The sequence below is a fragment of the Channa argus genome, chromosome 18 (genome assembly GCF_033026475.1).
Source record: "Channa argus isolate prfri chromosome 18, Channa argus male v1.0, whole genome shotgun sequence".
In the NCBI taxonomy this organism is placed as follows: domain Eukaryota; kingdom Metazoa; phylum Chordata; class Actinopteri; order Anabantiformes; family Channidae; genus Channa; species Channa argus.
Window position 1 is genome coordinate 19,580,869 of NC_090214.1, and position 18,497 is coordinate 19,599,365.

The 18,497-nt window shown below is 36.7% G+C and overlaps 1 protein-coding gene across 5 annotated transcripts in view; it reads right to left on the reverse strand.

Annotated features, from left to right (window-relative positions):
• Nucleotides 1–1,022: 1,022 nt before the first annotated feature.
• LOC137103549 (WD repeat-containing protein 7) overlaps nt 1,023–18,497 on the reverse strand; it is a 99,946-nt gene continuing 82,471 nt past the window's right edge. For all 5 annotated transcript variants that reach the window (XM_067484010.1, XM_067484009.1, XM_067484011.1 and 2 more), the window contains 6 exons: nt 14,814–14,931; nt 14,158–14,307; nt 13,952–14,034; nt 13,595–13,694; nt 6,525–6,629; nt 1,023–4,430 (listed from right to left, as the gene is read on the reverse strand). In XM_067484010.1, the coding sequence (XP_067340111.1) occupies nt 4,227–4,430; nt 6,525–6,629; nt 13,595–13,694; nt 13,952–14,034; nt 14,158–14,307; nt 14,814–14,931 (760 nt within the window). In that variant the 3' untranslated portion in view covers nt 1,023–4,226. The remainder of the gene's footprint in view (nt 4,431–6,524; nt 6,630–13,594; nt 13,695–13,951; nt 14,035–14,157; nt 14,308–14,813; nt 14,932–18,497) is intronic.

Consider the following 18,497-nt stretch of genomic DNA (forward strand, 5'->3'; position numbering starts at 1 on the left):
TTTTTCACTCGTTTTAAGTTATGATCTGATACTATATGATATGCATGTTTTTTCTGCAATATTCCGTCAATGTCTTTGCATCAGCAGTTCTCTCTCTAGTGCTTTTGATTTGTAGTGCTGAAGCTGTGAGTCCAGGAGTCCAATTAAGTCTCTGCTAATACAGACCCAAGGTTTCCCACTGCTGCCTGACACTGTAAGCATTAAACCGATTAACCACGAAAACTGCTTTTTTGATGAAATGTAAAACATTGTCATTAAAGTTAGTGCCGACTGCCCCCATTCGCCAAACTCTCTGTACAAACCCTTTTTTAAAATTTTTTTTTTTTAAATTGCAGGAAGCCATAGAACAAGATTAGCCACAGTTTGCAGGAACTAGAACACCTGCAGCAAGGTAACAGAAAAGAAAGATAGTTTGAGAAAGTCAGGCCGTGGCGTGATTGGTTTGTTTGGCTGCACAGGAAACTGATAAAGAAGTTACTGTACTTAAGTTACTTACAGTATCAGTTTGTACTACCAAAGTACAAACATCGAAGTGAAACACTTTGTACAAAGCATTAAAGTATTATAAAGACAATTCAAATTTTGTAAATAAGCATTTGTTTTTGGAACAAAAAGCATTTGAATTTGATGGCAGCAACATGTTTACAAGAGTTAGATTTTCATTTAACAACACTCTGTCTTGGGGAACTAAGGACACTTATTGCTTTTGTTTCCATTTTTTCTTAAAATAGAATGTCCCAAACCTGTTTTTCATATTTTTCTCTTGAAAAGAAGCCAAATGTTTTCAGTGGGTAAAAGGTCCGCACGGTCGGTTTAGCACACAGACTTTTTTACCGTGGAGCCATGCTGTTGTAAAACGTGCAGGACGTGGTTTGGCACTGTGTTGCTGAAATACGCAAGGGTTGTATATAAAAAAACAATGCACTAAATCACATAACTTCACAAAAAAACAGTTAGGTCTGACAGTAGAAGTCAATAGTCATTCGTGTTTAAAGACTATGGAGAAAAAACTAAAGAATATGTCTAATTTTGGTCTTTATTGGACACAAGGTCAACAATAACAACAACACATCTTACAGTAACACAACACATGATGCACAGCAGATTCACTTGCTGTGTGTTACATCGAGAGAAGTTGGTTTACATGCACATCACACACACACACACCTTTAAATATCTGGAGTTCACTATACATATAAACAATAAATACATTCTCAAATAAAAACTGAATGAATATGAAAAAAGGGTTTAATATTTAGTGTGAAATTCAGAAATTAGTTTGCTTTTGAAAAAAACAACAAAAAAAGATTTTTTAAACACACAATTGGCTGGACATCACACATCAGATACACACGTTGAAAAAAACAAAAACAATACACAATCATTAGTTTTTTAAGTATGAGACCCACAAAAGCTAAAAGCTGTTTATATGTTCAACTTCCTAAAGAACAAAAAGAAGAAAGGAGAAAATAGGAGGGAAAATGTGACATAAAACCTTGTAAAACATTTTAGGTCTGTGCTGTTCAAGTTAAAGAATATGTCCACTGTTCCAAACTAATTTTCAGTAACTGCACCACAAGCTTTTAATGTTGGATTTCAAGTACAACCACAAGGTTCTGTGGGACATTTTGGTTATGGATCTTCACCAAAGATCCTTCTTTTTCTGGATGGATGACCTGATCTTTCCCACTTGTTACTTACTCCTGGGCTTTTCTTCTCTCCCTTCTTTATTTTTCTCACCTTTTCCTCCCACGAGAGGCTGCCAAAAACATATTTACTCAAACTGTTAGGAGTGGACCAGAAAAACGTAAGATTAAGATCTCAAAACTGTCTGTGTGTGTCTGCTGAGCTGCTGGATTTTGTTATTTGTATTTTTTTTTTTAAGGGAGAGGAAGAAGTTGTGAAAAGCTTTGACATGCTCGGGTTTACAGGTGTGTAATGTGTTAGAAGCTTTCTGACACCACTAATGAAACTGACGGGAGAAGGAGAGCAGGAAGGACGGAGGAGGTAGAAGGGTGGAAAAGACAGCAAAAAAGCAAAGAGGTGGGCTGGAAACTAAACTCCCCAAAAACCTGTCAACTGTTTTTAAAGTGGCATCAATCCAAGTAAGAACATCTAAACTCAGTCTTACACTGATACAGAAAACTTTCATTCTATAAATATCATATCTGTAGATATATATTTATACATATTTCTATCTCTGAATAAAACTCTGAGCACTAAAACAACATTTTTAGGAAGCATTATGTGCAAAAATAAGTCAAACATAGATTCATGCTAGATAACATGTCCCACGTGCTCTATTGCACCTGAACAAAAAACACCTGACTGTAATGTCACACCCTTGATTAACCCAGTGACATCACTAAAGCTTGAGGTCCACTAAAACGTGATTTTTAGCTTCTGCTTAGATCTTATTCAAACACATGGGATTTCTCAATAAAAGTCATGGGTCTGGTTTAGCTCCAGGCTAACAAGCCACTTCCTTCCTTGTTGTACCCACTGTTATTTTAAAGAAATGTGAAAAACATTTAATAGCTACAGTTTACCTTTACAAAACAAGAAATATAAATGTGTAACTGTAGAAGCATCTCTTTAATAACCTGTTGTGTCTGTCTATATTGCCTAGAACAATTGATTTTTCTCCTGCTTTTCCATGTTCAGGTAAATAGGAAGCCAAAAAGTTTGCCAGTCAATTGCAAATTGTGGAAATTCTCTGACTGGTTAGATTGGTGAGCGTCACTCAAAAACGTTTAGAGGGCAAAACATCTCTGCAACAACACTCTCTGCATTAAAATAGGTTTTGAATCCTACTTAAAAGAAAAAAAAAGTTGGTCTAGTTTTAAGTAAAGCACAATATACTGTATCATTTTAAATGTGTCTGAGTATTAAAAAAAGTCAAATATCAAATTCTAAATGAAAAAAAAAAACAACACAAATAGACTAAACAAAATAAAGAATTCATTTGCCAGGCAGACAGTTACATTAGCCACAATAAATAGACAAAACAGGATTTACTCTCTGTGTAGAAGATTAACACCAGGCTACATTACACAGCAGCTGTCATTATATATACTTTATATGTACAAATGTATATCAAGAGATGCCCTTTAAAACGTTAGAAGGAAGCAGGATGAATGACATGAATGAATGAGTTTTTACATCACTCACCACAAAAAGAAAAAAATAACGTAGTGAAAAAGTAAAAAAAAAGCTAAATTAGGTAAGAACAGAAAAAGATGCTCAAAAATAACAAAAATAGGACTAACTCTCCATGTCGGTGAAGATTCTAACCCTCCAGCTGAACATCTAACACAATTATGTTGTACACATTATATGTATAATGCCAAAATAAAGCGCTTACTAAATATCCAAGGAATTGTTGTATCCTAAAAGAGCCAGAAACTCTAGAGAAGCCACTAATGAACGGGTGCATAACCTGGAACCAAACTAATGATACGTGTTAGTCTGTGTCCTCTGTGTGAATTGTTAATGCAGCGGCCCGCACTGAAAGGTTTCCTGCAGCCTGAAGTGAGAATGTGTGTTTAACAGTGAAGATACATTTGGGTGTAAACACATACACACACATTTCTGTGCGATGCTCTGAGTGGATGGAAAAGCTTCCAAAGTGTCACAAAAGAAAAAAAAAAAAGAAAAAATGCTGTGAAAAGTGTGTACTTTTCCTACAGGGGTCAGGGAGTATCAAGCTTCGAGAGGTCAGTGGAAGTTGTCTTCTCATTATTTTCATTATTTTTTTCCATCTTACAAATGGTTTGCTCTTGTGATTACATCTTATGTAATTGATTTTAAGATGTTTCATTATGAAAAAAAAAATGAGTAAGTAAAAAACAAAAACAAAAATTTAGCTGTGAAAAAAACGAATGACTAAGAAGAGGTGGGATCCACAATGGATGCAACAAGTTGGCATCAGAAGAAACATTCTGCAAAAAAACAGCTAATAGAAATGACAAATAAAAAATACGTAAATGCAAATTTAATGTAAACAAATATTCTATCACAGCCTTTAAATGTATAATCATGTGAGTTTCATCACAATTATCACTGGGGGGACAAAACAAAAAAAAATCTAACCTGGACCTGAGCTGAGTTTTTACTTTAAATTCTAGGCTCCAACATTTTAGATTCTTCATCGGGAGTAAAAACTTGAAAACAGGTACAGGTCTGCCAAATACGAGAACTGAAGCTCAGAAGGAGACGGATCTAGTTTAAACCATGAAGCGGTGCTCTTTGCCGTCATGGGCCATGAGGATGACATTACGGTTGGACGTCCAGATGAGGCGGGCAAGCTTCAGGTGGTTCTGGGAGCCTGGGGATGCTGGTTGCACTGGAGGAACCTGGTAGGTTTTAATGCAGCGGAGCTGAGGGCCTGAGTTCAGCATCCCAATACTCCCCAGCAAACTGGTGTTCATCTGAGGAGGGCAAGCAACACATGATGTGGAACATCTGTACACAGTCGACTCATCGGTCAGGACTGAATTTATCTTGTGGTGAAAGAGTTTCTTATGATGCCTCTAAAAGGTTAAACATTTGAGTTTATCAGTAGTCGACACAGGTTTTTTAACATATTAACTGGTGTAATTAAAACAATTTGTTTGTGGCTGAAATATCCCAGAACAGGTCCTATAGGTTAGTTTATAACAAAGTCTATTTTAGAATGTGCTCATGGAACCAATTTACCATAGTAAGTTGTTCACTAAAAGTTTTTACTTTCTTTATAGCTGCAAATACAGAAAATAATTTATTGGCCCCTACGTATAAAAACGTTTCTTCAGCACCTGCTGGTTTAAATATACTAATAGGCTGTTTTTTTAAATAAAAAAATTATGAAGTAATAAATGCTGATGTGTCATTATGGTTTAACCACCTAAAAAACTGATCTGTGGCTCTTATTTTTTGTAAATACTGTACATATCTTGCGTTAACTACCATAATCAGTGTTGTTTAAATTACATACTTTTCCTTTTATACTAAGTAAGATGTAAAAAAAATCTTCTTAGTACTTTTACTGGAGTAAAAGCTTTGAAGTGATACTTGTGGTTGTGAATTTTTAGGCCAATACTTGCACATCTACAAAGTACTTGAATATTATGTTTGTGTACTTCTATCACTTCTGCACACAGTGTATCACATTTTGTAGTGTATGGGGCTGTGCAGCTGCAGACTGATTAGAGTGACCATACTGATTCTTGCTGAGGCTGCTCGGTTTAGCACTTGTTGGGTCACAAGTACAGAAATGCTATTTGATGTGGTATTTTTTTTTTCTCACTACATGACCCATCCTTCACATTTCTGTTGGCACAGATTTGGTACAATATGTGTTGTTAATACTTGGACAATGAAAGATGAATTACTGAACATTTTATTGAGAAAACTCTTATCTTCAAGTTCTTGTTAGTGATGGAACAGCTGAATCCTTGGAGAAAATGTTGAGTTTAACCTATAGGGCTTCTATAACTGCGTCCTGAGAAGACTGCACAGCCAGAAACTAGACACAGCTAGAGTGTGTGTGTGTGTGTTTGTGTGTGTGTGTGTGTGTAAAAACACAGCGAGACGAAACTCTATCGTTTCCTGAGACGACACTGCCCCTCCCTCGCACACATAGCCACACACACCGACAGAGCGTCTGCCAGCTCATTACCACAGCAGCCGTCTTGCCGGTGCACTATCAGCGGTTTATGCTTACAGTAATGCCATTAGTGTGTGTGTGTGTGTGTGTTTCTCTGCAGACAGTCGTGTCAGAGGTCGTAAAGACCTTTCATTCAAAATAACAGTTCTGGGAAGAAGATAAGAAGTGTGTGTCTGTCTGTGCATATCTGTTTGATATTTATTTGAGATTGGTCGCCTGACCATTCTCTTTAATTTTGTTTACTTTAGATGTTAGATTTCTTTGACTTGTTCTTTAGATTTACTTATCACTAATCCATTATTATTATAAGGTAATTATAAATAAATGAAATAAATAAATTCCAAACATTTTGTCAGAGCACAGTATGTATATTTTAAGTTAAACTAAAATCTATATTATATGTATGTAAAAATATAATCCCAGTTGCTGAGTAAATACTACATTTTAAAACTGCTTTGTTCTGGAGCGAGTGTGTTCTACACAATTGATGGAGACTATCCACATAACTACAGTTAGTGATACAAAGTGTCCTTGGGCAGGATAATAAACCTCAAGTTGCTCCCGGTGGGTCAGGTAAGTATCACGCATGGCAGCCACTGCCATGGGTGTGTGAATTTGAATAGGTGAATGAGAAGCAACATTGTGCTTTGCATAAAAGCACAATATAAGCAGCCATTCACCACTATGATGATTGATTTATCTGTGAAACTGAAGAACAGTTGAAAAGAAAAATGTTTCTCTTCTATAAAATTTACTTCAAACAAAATGGACTATTTTCAGGTATTTTGCACTTCTGGAGGAGAAACTGTCCTGATATGTGTGTGACATAAAATGTACTCAGTATGCATCTGTATTTGTTCCTGTATGTGTCATTTACCTGCCAGAAGGAGATGTGGCTATCAGCGTTGGAGTAGGTTGCTAGGTAACGGCCATCAGGGGCAAATGACACCGCTGTGATTGGACCCTTGTGACCATGGATGTTCTAGAGAAAAAGAGATGAGGATCATTTAAAATTGTGAAAGCTCATTTCAAAGCCAAATGGAACTTAGTGCAGGAACTGAGCTGCTTGTTTTGGATTATCTATCTTATCACACACACACACACACACACACACACACACACACACACACACACACACACACACACACACACACACACACACACACACACACACACACACACACACACACACACACACACACACACACACACACACACACACACACGTTGATGTTTTCTGTCACATTACACATTTTTCTGCCATGATTATCTGGATTTGGCTGACGAATATAAATTCCATATAAATTCAAAGAGAAACATTGAACTGTAAATATGTGAATTAATAAATAATATAATTGATATATATTATATAATAATACTGATATAATTGCAGCTCAACAAGTTACTGGTATAAAAAAAGAAAAGAAAAAAAATGTTTTTAAATTGCAAAGCAGAGGCACATTCAGTAAATATTAAAATGATATAAGTTTATAAAGGAGTGCTGATTGGTATCTGTGTGAGTAATAAAAACAATATAATAATAAAGCTTACAGTGGGTTTAAATAGAGATGCTGAGGTATTTTTCCACAAACTAAATGGCTGAAAGGCCTAATGTGATATTACAGTGATATGCATGTTAAGATACAGGTGAACAAGCAAAGAAAATGACAGAATGTACAGACTGTCTGTCCCTCTTCTGTAATACTGATGATGTAATACACTTGATGGGTAAACTCATCTCCTGTACTCTGCTCCCTTAGACAAGGATGGTTACTCGCAAAGTCAAAACATAGAAGTCCACAATAGTTATATGGAGGAAGACAAAAGGATTGGACCAAGCTATTTTTTAAAAATGCTTGAGTTTGCATCACAAACTTCATATTGGGTAAGATCAATTATATAGTGTCTACTGGACCACAGGGTCAGTGGTTTGATCCCCGCTCCCGGCTAGATTTTGAAGTGTCCTTGGGCAAGACACTGGATCCAAATTAATTAACTGAACCCCCAAGTTGGGTCCCGGTGGGTCAGGTGATATTGCATGGCAGCCATCGCTGTGTGAATGGGGAAATGAGAATCCACATTGTAAAGCGCATTAGATAAAAGTGCTATATAAGCAACTATTTACTATTTAGTCAAATTTGAGCTGAATTTGGGTTGTGCTTTCCTTCTGCTTGGGTCTACATGTCAAATTGTCAGTCTCCCCTGACCATTAAATGAAACTAACTTATTTTTAAACTGACACACACACACTTAGGTACCAGTGTGTCACGTTTGGTTGCGTTATCCACCCCCTAGTTTCCACTTCCTGTTTGGAGCTACCTGTATGTTAATGACAGGCACTGTAGAATAAAACGTATAACTCTAACTTAAAATATTAAGAGGAAACCCATGTGTCCCAAGCAACTGTAGATCTATGCTCATTAACCACAGCAGCTAAAATAAGAGCAGCATTTGAGTTTCCTCTTTGCGATGGATTCAAACTGTAGCAGCTTAAGCTTCGAACCCAGAGTTCAATATTGTCTCTTCTTCAATAAAGAAGAGATGAAGTACAAATTTGGGTCCTTGCTGCAATTCTATCAAAGCGTCACAGAAAAACTTGTTTTGCTGCTACACCGCCCAGATTTTCTTTGACAGTAACTGTTTGGTTTGGATGAGATAATTCCATCAGTTGAGGGTGCAGCTTCTGGTCCAACAGATGCTGCCATTCGCCTCCAGAACTCAGGGGACAAAATCAGGCGATGCTGCGCCATGTGTAACACAATAAACTGTCCCACCAGATGCAGGGTGTGTAACGCAATAAACACCCGCCCAGAAATCTCCACCCCGCCACCGCCTATGCCTGGGATTACAAACTCTCACCTCCAGATGAGATTAAGACGTGCTGCCTCAGGCGCCTGGACCCTGAAATAATAACACGTTGGTGGCGATTAAAGAAAAAAAGAAAATAATAACGCAATGAAATGAAAATCTCATCTTTTTAATTTGTTCTCTCCCTCCTCCTTTTGGGCCAAATTCAATTAGATCTCAGCTGTGCTGGCTGAGAAAAAAAAAATATTTTGATGCCTTTGCAGCCTTGAGTCCCATCTATCCTCTCTTTCTTTTTCCTCTCTCCCACTCACCTCATAATGAAAGTCTTTCACCTTCTTTCCATCTTGCACTTCCACCCTTCTCCTTCATTACTTTCCTCTTTGGTGAGATCCCAAATTATATTTCTCATCTCTTCTTATCAGAAGGTCAAAAGATTGGGCATGGTCTGACTAGAACGTATTCACCAGCTCAATCCCAAGAATATTTGAGAAAAACATCCAGTCCTTAAAATATCAATTACTTAAATTTAAACATATCTTATTCTCCAAAGTGACTTTTGTCCCCCACATACACCACAACAATTGGGAGTAATCTGAGGGATCATGGACTTGCTCAAAGACATTTCAACATTTGGAGATGAGATTGATTGACTTAGCTTACAGGTAATGTACAAGTGGCCCTTAATAAATCCAATGTTTCTTTTTAAGCTTTTCATCTTTATTTCAGTACTGAAAAAAAGTACTTCAGTACAGTAAAAAAAAGATTTTATTGCATTTGTAAAAGTATACATTTCTTATGATTTAAAAAAAAAGTATCTTTATTGGAACACTCAGGTCCATGTAAGCCTCCATTTTGAATTTTCCACATGACTGTAACATAAAAACTGTCATCCAAACTCATAAGAGCCTTTTGATTTACTTGAATTCTGAATTACTATATTTGGCCTTATTAACACCATTATAGAGCAGATTATGAAATTTAGTAATATACTAATTTTAAGTTTGTGACAGAGAATTTTCAGGGTGACAGAGGAGACAGAGTCCAACTCTTTAATGAATCAGAAATTGATGCTTATACATATATTATAATATGTGTGTGGTGTATGTGTGTATGTAATCGTGTCACAGTGGATTCCCTACCAAATCAATCCGCCTATCAGAGAGCAGCGAAGCAGACTGAAACCATTTACAGCACTCTGTATTTCAGTAAACCTGACACCTGGGAACGGAGCGTGTCTGTGTAGGGGTTGGATGAGCAGTAGAGTTTGAGCAAAGTGAGTTTAGGAAAGTGAGGAAGAACCTCACATTTTTGCACCCCATCATAGAGCTGTTTGATGGCTAAGACTTGGTTTAGATTAGGGTAGGGAATTTAGTTTTCAGTCTTTAGGGTAATGATAATGTTTTGGCTAATGCTTTATATCAACATATTTCCTCACTTTGATGTACAGTGGTTAAAATTAGCTACCTGCTTATCTTTTGTTTGGTTAAAATGTTCAAATCATCACAATTTGATGGAGATGGGAGGAGATGGAGAGAAAAACATGTTCCTATCTGGAATCATTAAGCTGCAATAACAAACAACAGTATTTGGAAAAATGTGTAGTGATAAATACATACAAATACAGTACAGTTTTCCAGGGCTTCTTAGCAAAATAATCTAATTCAAGTACAGCTAAGGTGAACTCACTTAATAATTATAATAGGACACTGATTTGTAAAAGGGCAAATGGCATCTCTTTCCTTAAAAGACATAAGAAACATAAACACTTAATTGTCAAACAGTTATTTTTCTACCAAAGTAAAAATGGCCATATTATAGCCATAATGATGATAATTTATTATCAATAATAACAAATCATAGTGAACGTATTGGATTGTGTTTAAAAAATAGAAATGTGTGGTCACAAACCACCAGAGGTTAAAAAAGCAAACCAAACTTGCTATTTTCAAGTCAGAGTGACAGCTGCTCTAAACACAGCTATGCCCAAGGCTTCCCCCGGTATATAAATACTTTTCTGTACCTTTTAAAGTATTTCAAACGGACTCACTAGTACACATGTACACATTCTGTTCCCACAGTCCAAAGACATGGCGTTAGGTTAAATTGCCCAAAGGTGTAAATGGTTCTCTGTACATCCGTTAGCCTGAGATAGACTAGTGACCTGTTTAGTGTGCTGTTTAGTGTTCCCCCAATTACAACTGGGATTGGCCCCACACGATAAACACTGAGGATCATGAATGTACATGATATTTCACACTGCTGTTGTACACTAAATTCTATGCTATATTTAGAGTCAATAATTATACTAATCAACCCTTTTATTCCAGTTATTAGATTGTATATAAAATGCCAGTGTACCAATGCACATGAAGATTATCAAAGTTTAAAAGCGCAGCTGGTATTTGTTGCAATGGTATAAAAGTGAATTATACTCAGCACCTGTAGAGGGAGCCACATAACAAAAGTACCAAATCTTGCATATTGGAATGCTAACAAGGCTAACAGCAAAGTGGAAACAGTGTTAGAGCTACAGAGTTTGTTTCCTTAAGTAGGACCAAACCTGTGTAAGTGCTGCTGCAGCAGCAAGCAACAACAAACTGTTGACTGGCTGGATTCCTATGGGATGGTGGGAGGTGCTATCCCTGAAGCAGAGCTACACCTTCAGTGACACAACATTTTGTCTAGCTTCAGTGGCAACAAAGAAACAGATGCAGACAGAGAAAGATCAGTCAGATTGTTTCTTTGTGTTCAATTAGTAGACTCAGAGTCTGTTAAAGAAGCAGAGCAAGCAGCTGGACACAAAGACACACCCACACCCACACAGAGTAATGTAGCTGACAAAGGGCTGTTCATGGAGCCTGATCAAAGCTGTAGCAGATGGTCATGTAGGAACAAGCTAGCTACGGTCTGACACACACACACACACACACACAAATAAGAATCAAAAAACTAATCTTCTTTCTTTCCTTCCATCATTTCCTCATTCCTTCCCTACATATTTTTTCTCATTTTCCTCTCTTTACCCATGATCCGTGCTTCAAGCCATCTCTCCTTCCAAATTTTCTCCTACACAATCAAATATCTTCCTCCCCGTCTTATGTACAAATGAAACTAATTAATGTACTGAACATCATCTTTTTGCAAATCTAATCTAAATTGAAACACCATCCATATATTTACATTATACGATTTCAAATCATCAGAAGAAAGACATTAAAAAGATTAACTTGACTGATTTAAAAAAGTACATTCTTTAAATCCGAGTTCCAGATTTTATGTTTCTATTAAAAAAGTCATCAAATGTTTTTATCATTAGTTTTAGTGAAACTTTATGTAATAATAATTATTCCACTCCAATACAACACGGAGGAAATTAAAACATACCTTTTCTTAGTTATAGTTACTTTTAACAAATGTTGATTCCTATAAAAACATAACCAACTAATAAATGAAATATTATGGATGAAGCAGTTGTCAGTACAGAAAGTGCTTTACAAGCTGCTTTTTTTTTTGTTTTTGTTTTGAGCCTCATAAGTATCATTAAGTATTACAAAAAATGTTGCATACTGCAGCATTAATATTTATTTTTTGTTAAAAATATCTTGAGTAACTGGAATAAAATAAACCTGCAGATATATACTGGCATTGTTGCTGTTGGTCCAGTGAGCAATAACTTACTATCTGGTTTCAATTTTTTGTGTTGTTGTGTTTCCTGGATGTGTTAGTAAAGTTAGGATTGGATTGTTACTGTAACATGTCACCCTAACAATGATAGGATGCAGGTTTTACATTACATTAACATACTTTGGTTTCTGTTGTTAAAGTTATTGGCCAAGACTTGCAAACATAAGAACCAATAGAATTGATAAAAATCAATATAGAGAACCGGTAAACAATTAATTTAAAAGTTACTAAACTGTTTTATCGTACAATGGTTACAACAGATGTGCAGACACAGTTCCAGCAAAGCCATTATCTATTAAATGTTAATTACTGCAACACACAAAGGTAAAGCATCTCCTGACTTTATACTGTGCACACAAATAAACACCTAGACACACTCACTATCAAACTAGATGTTGGGGTGAACAGGGGCCAGTGCTGTTATCAGATATAAATGACCCCTTCCACCGGACTAGACTGCTCAGGTTACTGCAAATCAATACACAGCAAATTACCAACACACACACACACACACACAAATGCAAACAAACAAAAAGGTTAGTAACATACATTTGCTACACAATCACATTATCAAATGAAAAGACAAAAACATGATTGAGAGAGTCACTGCTTCTTCATTAATCAATTAGAGAAAAAAAATAACAGATAACAAAACTCCTTCAACTCGTCTCTCAATTTTCCCTTATTTGCAGCTTTCATTACGGCTCTTTTCACGTCAACAGAAGTTATTTATCCTTTGCATTTACATTAAGAGAAATCAATCGAATGTTGAAAGTTAGATAATTAATGAAAAAAACAACTCTTCTAAATAATACTTGAAAAGATGACGCAATGGACAGATAAGCAGATCATCAGTTCAACAATGGATGAAAGCATGTAGCATTTACAGAATGGTTGGATGGATGATTGAATGATAAGGCTAAGAATGAACAGAGATAAACACAGATGAATGCATGAGACAAGGAAAAAACAGCGGATAACTGGGATAAAAGTTTTGCTGCAATGTTTAAATGAGATTAAGATCAAAACTTAAAAATCCTTCAGCCTGTGTTTGCATTCATTACTCCCATTTCTCTCCTCGTACACTGACTCACTAAGCTTAAAAAAACAATCAGAATGCTCTCTATGCTAACACTGTGTCCCTTCGATTCGTACTAGTGCCAAAGGTGCAGGACAATACCAGAAAAACTACGGTGACAGACGCTCCATTACAACCTGACATTGGCATGTCATAGCCCTAAGGAACAGGGAAGGGAAAGAAGAACGAATGGAGGGGCAATAAGATGGATAGATAGACGGTGACTGGCTATAACCTTTGTGCAGATGGATTAAAGGATAGAAATGACTGAGAAACGAATGAATGATGATGAATGGAGTGGACTAATGAAGACAGTGGTGAAGAGTTGAAAAATCTGTGAGCAAATCTGTTGAGATGGCTTGGACTTCTGATCCTACCTGGCATTTTCCAGTACGGACATCGTAGAGGGCCACTGAACCCTGGCGAGCTCCAACAGCAATCCGGTGACTGCGGTCACAGTAACCAACCATATAGAACCTGACGTAGATGACAAAAACGTAAACACATTGTCATTCAACCAGGAATTATCTAGTATTTTATGGAGATAAGATGAAAGACGAATACAATTGTTGTGTTGAGACCAAGGAAAGGCAGAAAAGATGCTGTCAAACTGAGCTGGTATATCCACTTTGTACTGAGACTGATATTTGTCACCTGTGAGCTAAACTAAAACGACTGACATCCGCACAATCATCCAGCTATTGGGACTTTCACACACCCAAATATCCACTTACTTGCAGATAGCAGGGAAACATTCTTGTAGTCCTTTCTTCTTTACCAGAGAACCTTCAATACAGTACATTATGATATCCATCACCTGAAGAAGTAGATGGAAGTTTTTACAGGAGTTACAGAAAAAACTAAACATACATATTTATTGGGAGATTGCCAAATTGCTCACACTTAGCAATATGAGATCTGATACTTGTGCTATTGTTACCTCGACCAGTAGATCCACAACATCTCCGGGCATCTTCTCTACCAAGATGTCCATCACTCGCAGTATCTCGGTCTTGGCTCTGGCCAGAGTGGTGGTGTGAACATTTTGCTGCGACTGAGAATTCGCCTGAGCTGCATTGTGCCGATGAACCTGGAAAACAATCATACAAATATTGTTCATATCTGTATTTAAAGTTATAACTTTATAGTGTGTGTGTGTGTGTGTGTGTGTGTGTGTGTGTGTGTGTGTGTGTGTGTGTGTATATATATATATATATATATATATATATATATATAAAAATTATAACTTTAAGTATATGTACATGACAGAAAGAGACATTTATTTGGGTGTGTTTGTGTTTTTAGTTTTTTAATGTTTTAATACTATTGGCTATATGGTATTTAAAATCTATTACATTTAATAAAAGAAGAATTTGTCTAAATACAAACAGACATAAGAACTTTCAGTACATGATATACTCTAAAATTAGGCTGCCCCACCCTGAGGTACAGGTAAGTATGTAAAAATGCTGTACTGAATATGACGAATCAGCAACTTGCAGTAGCTGAGGCTATGCCACGAAAGTCTCTCTTCTTTAACTTCTCTCTTGTTTTACATTAAAATGTTGTACTGATATCTGAAGAGATCATTCTCACCTCTCTTGCGATTGTGGTGATGAAAGCAGGTGGCCGGGCAGTAGCAATAAGTGAGAGTGCATGGCGGGCTGAGCGAGCTGAATCCGCTGGCGGGTTAAGGGGCAAACCCATAGCAATACTGTGGAGAGAGAGAGTGTATCAAAGAGGTTTAACATTTAAAATCCAAAATACCAACACACACACACACAAGCCCACAACATAACCGTGGTGCCTTTGAGCAAGGCCCGTTTTAGCCGTCTAGTGGCCACAGGTAAGACTGTATATTTAGCTGGCAGCTTTCCGGCCTTTTTAAGAATTGCTGCTTTGTAGAAATTCTGTATAACTTTAATATTAACATAACATTTAAAATCATTTGTCCCGTGTGTCTTAGTGTATCTTTCAATCTTTCTTCATTTTGGAGTCTATTCTTACTCAGTACAGCAGAGTCTACTGCTATACTGATGATCAGAATCTGATGGTCTGAGGTATCATTTGTAATGTGATTGCTGATCTGAACATCCAAACATGAATACATTTAAATTTGTCAGGAACTTTATTATTAAGTTATTATTATTATATTATTATTGTTATTATTATTATTTTAATACAAACTGTTATTTAATACATCTGAAGACATGAGCCCATTGGTGAACAGTGCATATGGAAGAGGACTACAAGGTTTTTTGAACAATAATAGAGCTCTATGGGACATAGGAATGTCAGATATCCAACCTCTGGATACACACAATACTGTATGTGTTAGTAGATTATATAGACAGGTTTACATGGCATATTTTGAATAGTATCTTAAAAATCAAACTTAAAACTCTAAATCCTAAAACTCAAGAGTGGGATGAAGGATTAAAAAGACACTAAAGTTTAGAAAAAGGATGAAAATGAGATGAAACTAAGAAAAGAAGCAGTGAGAGATCTAGCATCACTAATATATTGAGTGAAGAGATTAGCGGGCAGCTTATAATGCCAAGACCGAGTCAATGGGAGCCATTCACCAGACGACAGCATAATGGACTCCCACAATGCAACAGGAATTAGACACACACACCCTAACAGCTGGCCACACACCCCTCAGAGTGTGTGTATGAGAGAGAGAGTGAGAGAAAGAGAGGCCCAGCAAGGCCACCTTGTTAACAAATGACTCTGGAGGGAGAGAGAGAGAGAGGGGCAGGTAGGGAGGGGCTGATGGGAGGACGGATGGCTGAGCTCCACAGTTCATCTCCTCCGATTCTGAATCCCAGCTATAGATCGTGTAATTAATACTGATAATATATAGGCAATATATCAGCAATGGTGAAATGTTAATTTCATTTCGAGAGGTGGCTGTAATTGGAAACAGCCACGATGCTGATATAAGACAGCAGGAGTGCAGCGAGCTAATTGTAACTGAGAAACACAGAGGTTAATGACCAACACTTAGGACATGTAATGAAATAATCCAGATTATTATCGCAGCCACACACAGCATCAATGTCATTAAAGGAAAAAGCTATAATAATATGTGGTTCCTTTATTACACTCAACCAATCTAATAATGCAGCTAAATTCAACAGCTCCGCCATAAATTCTGTGTTTAGGAAGTTTAAGCGGATCAGTTCTTATTGACATTGGGTAAATTAATTTATATGTTTATTACTGAGATCTTAGTTAAAGGTGGTGTTGTAAGGTCCGCATTATGACGAAATGTGTTTCTGCTTTTGTCCTTTATAGTAGATCAATGAAAGAATCCAGACAAAGATTTTGACGTTTGGGCGGAACAGTGCTATTGGATTTCAATGACTGTAAAGATGTACCTAATAAATTCCTACCTAATCCACTAAATTGGTATGTAAATAAGAGATCTACAGTGCCTATCATAAGTATTAACCTTTGACAACATTGACTGGAGGTCAAGGTCTTTTTAACCGAAAATGACTTATGTCTGACTGACTCGTGTCAAAGTAAAAAGAAATCTCTACTACTTAATAAAACTTCCAGCATGTAGGATTAGGAGGAGTGAATACTTATTTTAGGGACTGTATAAAGAGCACAATACTGTATGTTCATCGTGACTGATGCCTTTAGATACAGTTTGAGGAACAGTTCTTCTTAAAAACATATTTAAAAGAATAAACAAACAAGAGGCTAGATACAGCAAACATGTGTTTTTGATAAATCACTGAACAAATACTCTCTCCAAAACTGAATTTCGACAAACTGATGACTCTGATGACTGCGTCACCTAACGACTGACATCTTGGTGTGTAGCTGACTAGAAGCTTCATAACTGAATGACTGGCTGATTCTTGGTTAAGAGTGTATACGCACACTGGGTGACCTCTTGAGTTTTTACTGGTTGATTTGATTGCTTGACTAATTGCTTGAGTAATTAACCTATTTAGCGATTTATAGACTAACAAAAATATGAACAAACCAGGTAACTGGCAATTCAATAAGCCATATTTCAAGCCTGGTCACGTGTGATTGAAAACAGATCAACACCAGTTTTTGGATCACTAACAGGTGACCTGTATTTTTCTTCTTATTATTTTCAACATGCACTTATCTCTGCAGGGTATTTATCCCTGTATCAAATACATATTCCCTATCACACCCAAAACATGTATTTATCTCTGCAGTGGCAACTACAAATGCATCACACTGTGATTGGTGAAGAGGAGGAAGGAAAACATTGACAGGTCAGCAAGAGCCACTGAAAGCCCACAGTAGGACATTTGATGAGGCAAAAGATTACACATTTACAGATGGAAAATATACAATATTTAAATAATTTAATAATTAAAGTGGACAATAATTTCAAAAAGAAATCACATTTGACCCTCTATAAATTTACAAAACGAAAGTCCTGAGTAGGAATGCAAAGACTATCAGGGTAAGCTAGCTAATACAAGCTAAAGAACATACTTAACCAACAACTTTCAAAAACTAAGAGAAGATTGTTGTCAATCTCATGTCTGTGTATTAAGTAGTGTGTATAACTGTGGGTGTTGTTAGTCTTGCTTAGGATAAAAATTAAAGGTGGGGACACTGTTGACTTGCTTCTGTCCTGTGTTTAGAATTCATCTACCAACATCTCTGAAGGTCACTAATTGTCATGTTGTATCGGCGAATGATCAGTCACAACATTAATAAAACATGGTGCTCAGCAGTCAAATGGTTTGTGGGTATGAAGCCCCATATGCAACAAGCTGCTATACGTTCTACTATGTCTTCTAACACCTGTTAATTGCCAGCATTACATTTGCCCATGCGGATTGACCTCTGTTGGGGACACTGCCACAAAAATCACCTTTTTCAAGTTTAAGACACACACACAGCCTTTTTTTCCAGCATGTGTTTCTGAAAGTTTAAAATGTGCATCTTCTACACCAGGAGCTTTTTCAAATCTCTGCCTATTGAAAATGGATTACCACATACCCATACGAACACACAGCCCTGCAAGATGTGTATTGACAACTAGTTGGGTGCAACAGGGACTAAAAGCTTCACTGCGAGTCAGCTGCACAGAAATATACCCTCTGTTAATGTGCGTATGTGTTTGTGCGTGCACAGCTTAAGTCAGTAATATTTAACTTTTCAAACTCTCTCCATTCTACAGTATTAGCTGACAAATGATGAAATAAAGAAACAGATTGTGTATGTGCAATAAAAGGTTTTTTAACTGTGTTGTAATGAACTCACTAATTAGGT